This window comes from Lipophrys pholis, assembly GCF_963383615.2.
Source record: "Lipophrys pholis genome assembly, chromosome: 7".
Lineage (NCBI taxonomy): Eukaryota > Metazoa > Chordata > Actinopteri > Blenniiformes > Blenniidae > Lipophrys > Lipophrys pholis.
The window spans coordinates 7,836,044-7,848,713 of record NC_137638.1 but is presented as its reverse complement, the minus strand read 5'-3'; the positions used below and the strand labels follow the sequence as shown (position 1 = coordinate 7,848,713).

The 12,670-nt window shown below is 40.7% G+C and overlaps 1 protein-coding gene across 1 annotated transcript; it reads left to right on the top strand.

The window, feature by feature from the left end:
• Positions 1-275: 275 nt before the first annotated feature.
• krt1-c5 (keratin, type 1, gene c5) lies at positions 276-9,587 on the top strand. The gene is made up of 9 exons (XM_080466621.1): positions 276-358; positions 988-1,371; positions 1,622-1,704; positions 3,003-3,159; positions 5,003-5,167; positions 5,250-5,375; positions 6,786-7,003; positions 7,466-7,494; positions 8,239-9,587. The coding sequence occupies exons 2-9, from the start codon at positions 997-999 to the stop codon at positions 8,352-8,354; spliced, it is 1,269 nt and encodes a 422-aa protein (XP_080322747.1). The 5' UTR covers positions 276-358; positions 988-996; the 3' UTR covers positions 8,355-9,587.
• The last annotated feature ends 3,083 nt before the right edge of the window (positions 9,588-12,670 follow it).

Genomic DNA, 12,670 nt, shown 5'->3' with positions numbered 1-12,670 from the left:
TAAATATATTTAAAAAGAATTACAAGCAAGGTTTCTGTTTCTTGGCCTTTCACCACCATTAGCCTAAAAGTTGTTCAGCTAATGATTGACTATCTACATGAAAGGAGACACTGATTTAATTCAATTTAACTTAATTTAATTGTCAATGTATTTCTTTCCCTCTGAAACCTCTGCAGGGTGTCGTGTTGCATCCTCTTCCTACCAGGATTGGACACCTCAGTGGCTCCTCCCTGCTCTGCAGAGTCAACAGCCAGACTCACCTGTGAAATCTGGTCAAGCGAACACAGTCACTCCTACCATCAGCCAGGGATCAAGCCAGGACCTTGTGGCACAAGGCAACTGACAAACCAAGCTCCATGTAAGTACTCTTTAAAATCTGTCTCTTCAGTTCATACCAACAGGTAAAGGCTGCATGTCAGTGAACACTGCATCATTGACACAGAAACAGGTAAATATTCAACTCTTTTTTGACCTACAAACTAATGGCTGGATGCCATAAAGGCTACTCGATCTTTCTTGTTGTAAATGACATTCATAAGGAGCATTAAAGGGCCTTTTAGGAGGTCCGGCACAAGGACCCCATGGGACCAGGATATTCCTTGATGAGATCTACTGTTTGAAATACTACCCTCTTTTTTTTTTTTTTCTTTTGTTGGGAATTAAAAGCAGCGCCCACAGAGAGTCACAACAGAACAACAAGCAGACAAAACTTCTGGCTTACAACAAAGAAACGACACCGCAAATATGGCAAAGATACTGCAAGAGGGGCACAAGGATCTAGTTTAACTGCTCTTTGTGAGACTCCCATGGGGGGGGGGGGTTGTTTCCTCTGAAGATGTGAATTATTCTGCATGTGTTTAAAAAAAGACCCTTTGTGATAAACCGGCTCGGTTTTATTTTGAAAGACTCTGCTTCTATGTTAGAATTGTAATATAGATAACAAGCTGTAGCTTCTCGCCGGGCTAACATTAAAGTGAACCCATGCAGTGCTCCACCATGGCCTCCACCATCTCCATGCGCAGCTACTCGGTGCGCCAGCCCTCCCTCTCCAGCATGTCGATGAGGGACAGCAGCCGCAGCATCCACTCCAAGCCCTCCATCAGCACGCTGTCCCTGTCCCGCTCCGTCTCCGTGGGCAACGGCCTCAACATGCTGGGGTCCAGCCTCTCCCTCAACGGCATCGGCGCCAGCGACAAGGAGACCATGCAGGGCCTGAACGACAGACTGGCCAACTACCTGGACAAGGTGCGCTCGCTTGAGCGGTCCAACGCAGAGCTGGAGGTGAAGATCAAGCAGCTCATGATGGAGAAGGCCCCCAAAGGCCACGACATCGAGGGGATGATGGCGCATGCGCATGCCATCGGGCAGGAGGTCGGTGTCCAGTGTGTCGGGGTTTGATGTGATTCACAGATAAAACTGATGCCTCTATTTCTCTATTGTTACTCGGTGAAAGATCCAGTAAGACGTCTTTACTGTTGGACAGCATGTTGTGACGTGAAGGTTTAAAGAGCCAGGACAGACATTGTGCCTCAAAACTCAGAAGCAAACGAAATAACACAAGTGTGTCATCTAGACTAAACATATGATAGCAACCAATTCTGCACCTTGTTTTCCTGCTCAGGTGAGAAAGAAGACGCTGGAGAATGCCCGACTCATGCTGGAGATTGATAATGCCAAGCTGGCAGCGGACGACTTCAGGGTCAAGTGAGTGCCACACAGAGGTTTCTTTCTTTTACGTGCCTGTGAGTGTTCACATGAGAGCGCTAGACTGCGAAGCAATGTGAATAAATGACCTTTCTGTCAGGCTGCGAAACCGGAGCTCCATTCCCACGGTGCTCGGGCACCCGGGCAAAGCCAGCCATCGGGCCCATGTGGGATGTGATGGATTGTGTGGGTCAAAAAGATGCTGGTCGTTTCCGGACAGTCCACAGTTGGCAGGGTGGGGGGGAAGAAAAAAAAGGAAAAAAAAAGGCAAGAAACACCCACTGCTGGTGCTTTTTTTCACAGTGTGCCGATGGTATGTTTCGTGGTCTGATGTGGAAAAAGTGATCCATCAATGACAGTGATTCACGGTATTAGCAGTGAAGTGCATTTGGACCTCGCATGCAAATCTTTGTATTAGTTTGGGTGTTATTTTTCACACATGTGCATCCAGTCTGAGATTTGCCAAGTGGCTCCTGCACAGTTTGTGCTCCTCACATGTCTAATTAAGGGTGGGGATTTAAGGCAAGATTGTCTTCAAGTACAACTTTGATGTAATTTACTTGAACACCTAGTTTGTGTTGTGCTAATAAGTTTAAAGTGGATTAATCTTGAAAATGCTGCTGTTTGAGCCTTTGAAGTACAATTTCGAATCAGCAGTCAAAAATCACACCTTTACCTCAGAAATTCCTGTATATAAAGATATATACCGTCACTTTGTAGATAATGCAAAGCATTTTTTTTCACGGAGAGGAGACGCTTCAACCGTGTCACATAAAAACATATTGGTGCTTTCCATCAGAATACTTCAAATTGACCTCTTGAGTGTGGGACATCTTTTGAAAGTGCAAGATGCTGGTTTAGCGCTCCAGATCATAAACACTGTGGGCGAGTGAATGCAGGACTGAGGCCTAAGTCAAAACAAACAAATCGAGAGTCTGCTACTCATTGTGGGCAAACAAGGAAAAACATTTCATTGTGAATTGTTTGGACCTCACTTTCTGTTGTTTTTGACTTTGCCTGTGATGGCAGTATTGTGTTTGAGGTCATGTTTCGGAAAAACCCAGGTGGGCATTCAGTGATACTTTTGTTTACATTTTTGTCTTGTAAAACATTTTCTGGCAATGCAGAACTTAAGTTAATGTTGTATCCCCCCCAAAAAAGTAAAAGATAGTGCCATATAGGCGTTTCCTGTTTTGCACAAAATCCTCACTTTTTCCTTTTAGAATCTTCACCAGCGTGCAAGAGGTACACTTGTTTGCCGATGACCTTCTTTCCTCTTATTCAAATTGTCCCACCAGGTGGGAGGCGGAGGCCAGCCTGTGCCAGTCGGTGGAGAGAGACTGTCAGGCTCTGAGGAGAGCAAAGTTAGACCATGACCAGATCATTGCCACTCTGCGAGGCGACCTGGACAGTCTGAAGGAGGAGCTGTACTTCCTCAAGAAGAATCATGATGAGGTGAGATTCCCATCGAGCTGCATGTTGTGTCAGACACCAGCAGTCAGTGTTCACTTATTGAATGGACCTCTTCAACGAAGAGTAGTTCAACATCACATCTGGAAAAAGGAAAAAAAAAAAAACCTGAGGGAAAGTAGCTCTGTGCCCATGTTTGCTCTCTGTCAGCGCTCCGTGTCTGAAACATGATAATCTTGAGTGTACGGACACACCCTGCTTCTTTGTAACCAAGGCGCTCCAAGACGGCGAGATAACACCATTGTATGAGCACTTGAGCCCATCCAGACTGTGTGTGTTTAGACAGTCAGGTGTGGTGTAATCCAGGATGTAGACGCTGAGTCTCACCTGAATAAAACGCTGGATTTTGTTTTGGAAAACTTGCTTATGAAGAGATTATGCTAAGTTTCTGTCAATGAGGAAGAATTATCAAGAGATATGGTGACACTAATGGACTTTATATACACATTTTTCATTTAAAAAAAAAAAATAATAAATATATATATATATATATATATATATATATATGTAGCTTTAGATTTATTGGTTACATCCTCAAATGAGTTTATTTTTTTAAGATATTGTGCTAATCTAAAAAGAAAGTCAAAGGAAAGCAGAATTTTGGAATTCAGTGCATGACTAGAAAACATCCATCCATTGGTTGTTTATTCTTTAATCCAGGAGAGGGATAGCCAGGAGCCTGTAGTCAAAGATCATTTGAAGTAATATCTCGGACTGTTAGTGGACTGCAGGACAAACATCCACTCCCACATCACGTGTGTCATCCGTATATAGAATGACTCCATCTTAACAATGCGGTGCAGTTAAAACTGAATTTATTAAACTCAACTCTCGTGGTGACCCGTCGGCTGCCGGAATCCACATTACCATTTATCAATGACAACAATGTTAAAGAACAAACAAAGAAAAGTCACATTTAAGGCACCTATGTAGTTCTGGTCTTGTATGCAGAGAGACTCTTGGATATCAGTTTTATCCCGATGAATTGAAGCAATTTAAGTTTTTGTGCGAGTTGTTTTGTCAGTATGAAACAACACTTGGAAGAGTTAAGATTGCAATTCTTGGCAGGATTATATATTTTTACTTGGGGGCCCATAAACATTTACTATGGCTTTCAAGTGACGATACAATGTTTTTTAACTCTATTCAACCATTTTCAAGCGAGAGAGTCATGTTTTTTTTTTTTTTAAGATTTTTGCTAAATAATGTTAAGTATGGTGGTTGTGTTCTAAAGTTGCACACTTTAACACTCCTGATTACAGCTTGCAGTTATGCTGTACTACAAGAACCACAACTCTTTATAATGCACTGAATTTATTTTAACGAACAGTCAATATTTTGTGCACACTGGTAGTTTGGCATTGACTGCCTTAATTTCAATATATAACTGTGAATTTCAAGTCTTAAATGTACCCCAGTTAATGGTGTAGAATCTAATTGAACTGAAGAATTCAATATATAGAAGAATGCATAGCAGACTTGTGTTATTGTAATCTGTATGTTAACGGAAGCATCCCACTCTGGTCATCCTGGAGTTACGGTTTTGTTTAATCTTTCTTTATTCTCTGCCGAACAAATTCTCTAATTCAGCTTCACTGGGTCATGGTCAATCGTACTGACTTCTTTTGAACCATGTGTCAACTTGTATTACTCAAATGACCACAATGAAGATCTCTGATCAGCCCTAATAACTTGGAGGAAAAAAAAACTTTGAGTGATGTCAAAAAATGTTTACATAATTTCCCCACCATTGAGTTAGACTTGGTAGCCAAGGGAATAGCATGACTACCATAAAATGCTGTTTGCTCTGTCCTCCGAATTCTCGCAGGAGATGAGCTCCCTGAAGCTGCGTCTTTCCAACGAGCAGGTGAATGTGGAGGTGGACGCCGCGCAGGGTCCCGATCTGGGGGCCATCATGGCGGAGCTCAGGGTCCAGTACGAGGGCATCGCTCGTAAGAACAAAGAGGAGGCCGAGGCCTGGTACCTCAAGAAGGTCTGTCCCTGCACTCGCTCGTGCTAATCTCGATTATTCCAGTAACTATATGAGAGTGGTGTGTTTTCATGCGTCTCCACAGTTGGACGCGATACAATCTGAGGTCAAAGAAAGCAACGAGGCACTGCGATGTGCTCAAACTGAGCTTAGTGAGCGGCGCCGCTTTCTGCAGGCTCTGGAGGTTGAGCTCGACAGTCTCCGCAAACAGGTAAAGGAACACCATATGCTATACACCGGCTTTTCCCTCCAGAATAAGCTTGTAACCTTTTCAGCAGTGATTTTTCAGGAGTAATTGTAAACCCTTTAAGAGGATGCAACAATGACCAGTCCTCAAATTCTCTGTGTCTGAACACTGTCCTTTTCCTCCTCCTCTGCACATATGTCAATACTCTCTATAGATAACAGCTGCTTTCTCTTGGCCAACAAAAAGCTACTACTGCGTATAAGTACTGTGTACACTGCCCTTTTATTGTGTTCCTGTAATCAATCAGTGTGACAGCACATCGACTGAAATAGGCCTGTGTGTGTGTACTGAGATCGAAGACTACCATAGGTCTGCAGTGTTTGCTCAACCTGATGGCGAGCACACAAATGTTGCATATGGAGAGATCATTGCGATGACAATCTCTAGTATCTGGACGAGTGGCGAGGATGTGAATGGATGAGCTCAATGGGAACATTCAAAGCAGCACCGGATGGTAAAAGTGGCAACCATTGTTGTTACAGCTGTTGTACATGAAGCCAGTGCCCTGAAATGGTTTAAAACACTAATACATGTGACAGGATTTTTCACTAAATATTTATCTCAGAGGTTGGTAGGGTTTTGTACAAACCTAAAAAGATTCAATGATTGAACATGTGTCACCTGAGAGACCTTATGAATAATTGTTGATGTCGTAAGACTCAACTGTCTTCTTGTGACCATAACAACTCTTGTGTCAATGTCTTCTTATTCTCAACATGTTCTCATTTATTGTGTTACTAAAATGAAAGTCTGCATGAGGCAGTATTGATTCAGTATTGAGTTTCTCAGACTTACGAAATTGTGTTTTTACCCATCAAGCCACATCGGAGTGATAAAAGAAACCTTGACAAGCATATAATTTTAGGTTGATTTATTGACCTCAGACTGTGGGGACGTGAACGAAAAGGATTAAAATCGTAACTTAATTAGAAGTAGATGGTTAGCTCAGCAGAACAAGCAAATATTCAAAGTTTTCTTGGATCAAAATAAACCACGGGGCAGAAAACTAACGGTGATAGTTGCTTTAATAATGGTTGAATGCCTAGAATAGTCATTCCACAAAGGTTTTAGGTTAACAAGTTTATTTTGTTTCATAGAAAATAGGCTTTAAAAAAAAAAAAAAACACGGAATCCCCTGAATGGATTTTCTAAGTTAAAATAATCATACACATTGAATTCTAATCTGATACATAGCTAATGTCTTTATTTGTGCATTTGGATTCCCTGCAAGTTGTGCTTCCTCAAGAAAAGTAACTTCTTCACACTTGATGCACGTTGCATTATTAGATTAGTTTTGATGTAAAGATGCACCTTAAGCCACACGAACCCATTCAAACATCCTTTGACCTCTTGTCTGTCCTGACCTGTTGGCAGGTCGGTGTATTGGAGGGAAATCTTGGAGAGACGGGACACAAGTACTCGGTGGAGATGGACCGTCTTCAGGCCGCTCTGACGCAGCTGGAGGACGAGCTGTCCCAGCTGCGTCTGGACATGCAACGCCACAAGACCGACTACGAGCAGCTGCTGCGCATCAAACAGAACCTGGAGATGGAGATCGCGACCTACAGGAGGCTGCTGGAGGGAGAGGAAATGTAAGGAGCGATCTCAAACCAGACGACCACCAAAGCAGTGTGTCCTGTAACGTGCTCCACGGGGGGAGGGAGTTTGAGCTTGAATCTGATCAGTGGACCTGTCCCACGTTTTTTTGAAACTATTTGTTTTTCTGCATTAAACTTTGTATTGAGAAGTACCTCTCTCCTGTCTGTCAGCACCTCATTTGGTTAGGGTCAGCCAAACTTAGCACAAGGACTGGAAGCATTAAGGAAAATAATGTGGCAAAACCTGCCACAAAATCAATATAAATTCAACATCGTTATTATTTATGCACCAATTATCAGATAAGTTAAGATATGCTCCATGAAGCCACACCTGGCTATACTTTTATATTTATTTCAAACACGTTACCTTTGCAACTGGGTGTTAATACTACTTTTTGACTGGCACTCGGTCAATATGTGACACATTTTTTTTTTCTTTTTCTTTTAATCTTACAGGGTAAAGGAAACTCCTCCACCACCCAAAAGTAAGTCCAAATGGTTTATTTCATTTTCTTTTTCACATCGTCTTACTAATCTAACCAGATCATGTGTGTAGTCAAGATTTTTTTTTTGTCAGTAAATTCTGACTTTTCAGCTCAAGTACTTGCTGTGTTTTACATTACAAACCAAGAAACTAATGGAATGAAAATATAAATTGATTAGACACTATTTCATCAAATCATTTATTTATTGCTTCACTATCATAGACCCTGTTGATCAAGTTGTTTTGTAATGATGAACTCTAATCTAGGCTATAATCCAGATGGTAAAGAGTAGAGCGTGTGTGCATCCACTTCTTCACCCTCAAAAGATGTCTCACTCTGAGCAAAAGTTGAAGTTGGCGGCACATTTTAAATACAGATATTGTTTGAGTTTATTGGAGTATTGCAGAGTATTTCCCAGTAGTGTAGCTCTTAAGGAACACTCTACTCTTTCATATGCTTCTTTAGACTGTCTTTGACCTTCAGACTGTCAGACAGGAATTGAAAAGAAGTTGCTGGCAAAAAAGGAATGATTACTCACTCAGTGAAAATCTGATGGAAGAGATGAAAAGTACTTATCCAAGCACTGACAGTGATAATCTAGCAGATATTCCCATATGATGCAGTGGTTAGGATTCCTGGTTTTCACCCAGGTGGCCTGGCTTCAACTCCTGATGTCGGAATGTCTTTATTTAAATTATATATCATTTTCCTCTGAGTAAATCTGTTTTTCCTCCTACGTTGCAGAGGACCCAGATGTGAGGACCAGGAAGATTGTGAAAGTGGTCACTCAGACCATGATCAACGGCAAAGTGGTGGATGAGTCCAGTGAGGTGGAGCAGATTGAGGAGCGCAAAAAATGAGCCGAAGTGTGCCGGGATGTCTCCGTGATCCAAAGTGCCCACTGACTGCGAGTCAGGTTGTCTTTTTTCAGGCGTCAAGGTTTAATGTCGCAAGCTTGTCAAATGTACCTCCATCTTGGTCCAGCAACTGTTCACCCGCCACATAAAATCCATTTACCATTTACTACAATTTTGCACCAGAGGTTTAAAAAAAGAAAAGAAAATGATGCAACGTACGGCTCAGTGTTGTGCTTTTCAGTCATTAACTGAGGTCCTAAACTTGTATTTTCTTTTACAATTTCATTTAAATACATGATTTCTCACATTTTGAAAGAAAATTCGATTTTCTACTTCAGTGGCTTTATGCACGATTTTGAAAATACATTTTTAGGATTTAGTTTATGTAATTAACATCACAATGTAATTTGATAGAATGATCTTTACTTTTCTTCATGATGTTACGTCGAAGTACCTTCTTGTTTCAGTTGGCCAGTGCACTGCTTTTAGGTGCAGGTTAGTTAGTACATGGGTAAAAGTTAATGGGTGACAGAAGACCACTGGAACCATTATTTCAACCAATTGTTCAGCATTTATGCAACAGTTTTCTCATTCAATCCAAAGTAACTGCAACCAACTTCAAATGTTTCAATGTTTCTGTGCTATACTTTCACCACGGTGTGTGTTTATTTACTGTTCAACTGGTTAAAAACCTGTGACACATGATTTGTTGGACTGGTAAATAATGAAAACTCTACATGAAATATCCTATTGTCTTTTAAATCGACAGGGATATTATTCTTTCTTTGGCTATTGTTTTCTGCTAAACTGCAAGTCTTTTATACCCCAGGCGCAATATTTGCATCAGGGAAGAGTCAACAGGTGAAGATTTTGGGGGCAAAGTTAGTTTTAAATTGTCAGAAAATGCTGAATTCTGAGCTTGAATCGGTTTACCATTTATAATTCTATGTTATTTCTAACTTCTTTAATTCATATAAACGTTGAAGGGAAGAAAATGTGCCTACGCTAACAAGCCGCTATTGCTTTATCTTTATCCCTTATCCTAATTTTGACAAAAAGACTAAAGTGAAATATGTTTTCTCTGATACTGATCACTAATTATAATCCCTTGGACCTGATGTGTGTTAGTTTGTGTGTAAAAGGCTAATGGGAGTAGTGTTCTGGAGTTTTATTTTACATGTTAAATCAACCAAAGAGGCTGTAAAGTGCCGAATAAAATAAGAATCGAGTGTTTCAAATGTGTTTCCTGTATTTTTGCTTTTCATCCCAAACAGAAACTTTGACAGATACTAGGGGAGACAAAGCAGGAGGCAGAACAAAGAAAACTGTGATTTGAAGGCAGAAATTGAGTCCATAAGCAGAAATATCGGGTAACAGGGTGTCGTGTTTTGTGTTTGTCGCAGTGAGTTTGTACAGTAGGTCTTACAGTTATCAGTATTCCACACTGACACCAACAAACAAAAACGGTTTGAAACAACGATCTGGACTGTTGTCCATAAACGCTGCTGAAGTGGGTCAGTGTGACGCCGTCAGATCGGGTCACATGTTAAGAAAAGACGGACAGAAAAAGTCATAAGAAATGTGTTAAGCATTGTTCCTGTCAACTTTCGAGTCGGATATTTTCAGGCGTGTACTTTGAGGACATTTGTGTTGTTTGTAACTGAAAGTCTGTCTTTCTTTATACCATGTCTCCCGAAACTCGATCGACTCTTTAGTAACAAAACACTGAGTATAACCATGCTGTCATTAGGGGATTTCAGCCAGTTTGTACCCGATCACTGAAGCATTTCATTGGTATTTGTGTGGGTCCAGTTTCAGACAGGATTGCTAAATATATTCCAAATTAGTCCTTTTCTATTACCCGATCTGCTTTAATGAAGCCTGTTGTGTTGCTCTCTAAATAGTTAATACATTACAATCATCCTTTATTAGAAAGATGTTAGTCTTGATTTTAAACCTCTTTGCAGGTCCACTTTTATTTTTTGATTTTATTTCGCTGCGTACAGATGAGCCTACTCTCACCATGAAGAGATGATCTGCCATTCTTTAGCAATGATTATTTCCAGCTGCTCTGTGCTACAGGGGACATTATATGGGATTCAAGTCAAGGGGAAATACTTGGTCAGATCACAGTGTTCATTTTTTTTTTTCACTTTAAACACTCTTTGGTGATTGTTGCAGCATGTTTGGCATCATCTTCATGTGGAAAATCTCTCTCCTGCCGAGCCACTCGAGCCCGGGAGTCATCTTCTCATTCAGCCGGGTATACAAACATCATAGTGACATGTCTGAATGTCATCTCCTCTACAACGTCTGCAGGGCTGAGTATCCGCTATCCTCCAAAACTTCAGGTTGATTTATTTGGGATTCGCTGGAGAGAGGAAAGCAATATTTCCGTCCATTCATCAGCTCACGTTATATACAAGCCTTATCAAGAGAAGCGGGTGAAATGGCAGGACACCACTCACACACCCGGCTACTTTGGAGTCAAGAAACACACACAAACAGGCGATTTTTGTGTATGTATGGATGGACGGACTCAATTGTTTAGCTATGTGAATAAATGTTACTATACATGAGACGCTCTCTGGCAATTTCATTGTGTAAAAGTAAGACAAACAGGTTGAAGATCCTTTCAAAAAGGGAGTGAAAACATTCCCGTTTTATTGTTTTAATGATTTCGAATTACGTTTATGGTTGTTTTATTGTTTTGTACATGCACAGCAAATAAAAGCATTTTTATTACGATTAGCTCTTCAGAGAACGATCACTGTCAAGTTTGAATGAACAGCTTGAAGCAATTCCTCCACAAATGAGCTGATAGAGTAATGATATTTTAAGAGAATCATTTTTTTTTTTTAAACAATTTAATAAATCATTTGAGCTGATCCGTTAACATTGCACATGCTACACAGAAGTGGACATGCCACACTCTGTAAATCACGTCACCACTGTGACTTTAACAGATGCTAATGACGCAAAGCCAGATAACACATTTACTGTCCTGTCATGTTCCTGTCATGTCAGTGTGAGTCATCTGTTGCCCTTCACACACACACACACGCACGCACGCACACACACACACACACACTACACTGAGTCTGGTGACACTGTTGATGTCTCTCAAACCTGCAGGCCATTAAACATATTGTTTTGTCACCTCGACGAGAAACTAGTAAACCTACAAACATAGACATTTAACAGAGCAGTATCTTCCACATCACCCAATCACCTCACATGAGATTCACAAGCTGACTGTTTTGTGACAAAAAGCAAAACTGAACACAAACAGGTTGTGTTGTTGCAAAACTTAGACATCAACCCTCTCATGTCTGGTTCGGTCACTGGAAAAGCCTTAACAAAATGTGTCACATTGCATGTCTAATGAAGTGATTTAGTGACATAAATCTATTCGAATTCTGGGCAAATTTAACCCTGTATTTTTTAAACCAGAGCTGAGCCTTTAAAGGGAGACTCAGTCCCCTGATAGTGATTCTTAAAATAGGCTTGGAATAGTTTAATACTCCTGGATTCATGAAATCTGGACTTTTTGAAAGAAATGTCGGCACTTTAAAATAAAACTGAATTATTTGAACCAGGAACTTTAAACAAGCTAATTTCTCAGAGTTCTGGTCAAGTTCGGCTCTACTAAATAAATATACAACATCTCAAAGGGTTCATCACATCATCAAGGGTTACAATGTAGGTGGTTCCTAATTTCATAGTAACGTCAACATTGCCATCTTGTGGTAAAAAAACGTACACTGCACTGACAAAATATAATTTACATTTTCTTCAAAAGATGTTTTTTTAAGAGAATATTCCAATTCCGCCCCCGGCTACCTCAATTGGTGGAGCATGAGACTCGCAATCACAAGGTAGTGGGTTCATGTACCACGCCGGGCGCCACCTTCCCGTGGGCTCTCCACCCGCAGGAAAGGTTCTTAATTGGTGCAATGTGATCTGGATGACAGTGCTCAGACTGCCACCCCCGCGACCCGGAAACGGATAAGCGGGAGAAAATGGACGGATATTCCAATTCCTTAATGGAGGTATAGTCATGTAACATTACAGAATGGCTTTATTGTCATTATATATAACATACAATTAAATTACAGGTGCTGCTTCCTTATTGCATCAGCTTAAAAAAGTAGACGGATTGTATACATAAAACAAATTATCAGGTAACATGAGACAGGATTACATGTGATGGAGATATTAAACACTAATGTCCAGGTTAACAGTTATTTATTGATCTGATGGAATAAGTATAACAATTTTCTATATTAATTATATTTTTGTATGCGCAAGACTGTATT

What these genes read in the sequence shown, in the direction of transcription:
- krt1-c5 (XM_080466621.1), top strand. Translation starts at nt 997, where the DNA reads ATGGCCTCCACCATCTCCATGCGCAGCTACTCGGTGCGCCAGCCCTCC. An exon ending in AGGCCTGGTACCTCAAGAAG is followed by an intron (nt 5,168 to 5,249) that starts GTCTGTCCCTGC and finishes GCGTCTCCACAG; the next exon opens with TTGGACGCGATACAATCTGA. An exon ending in AACTCCTCCACCACCCAAAA is followed by an intron (nt 7,495 to 8,238) that starts GTAAGTCCAAAT and finishes CCTACGTTGCAG; the next exon opens with AGGACCCAGATGTGAGGACC.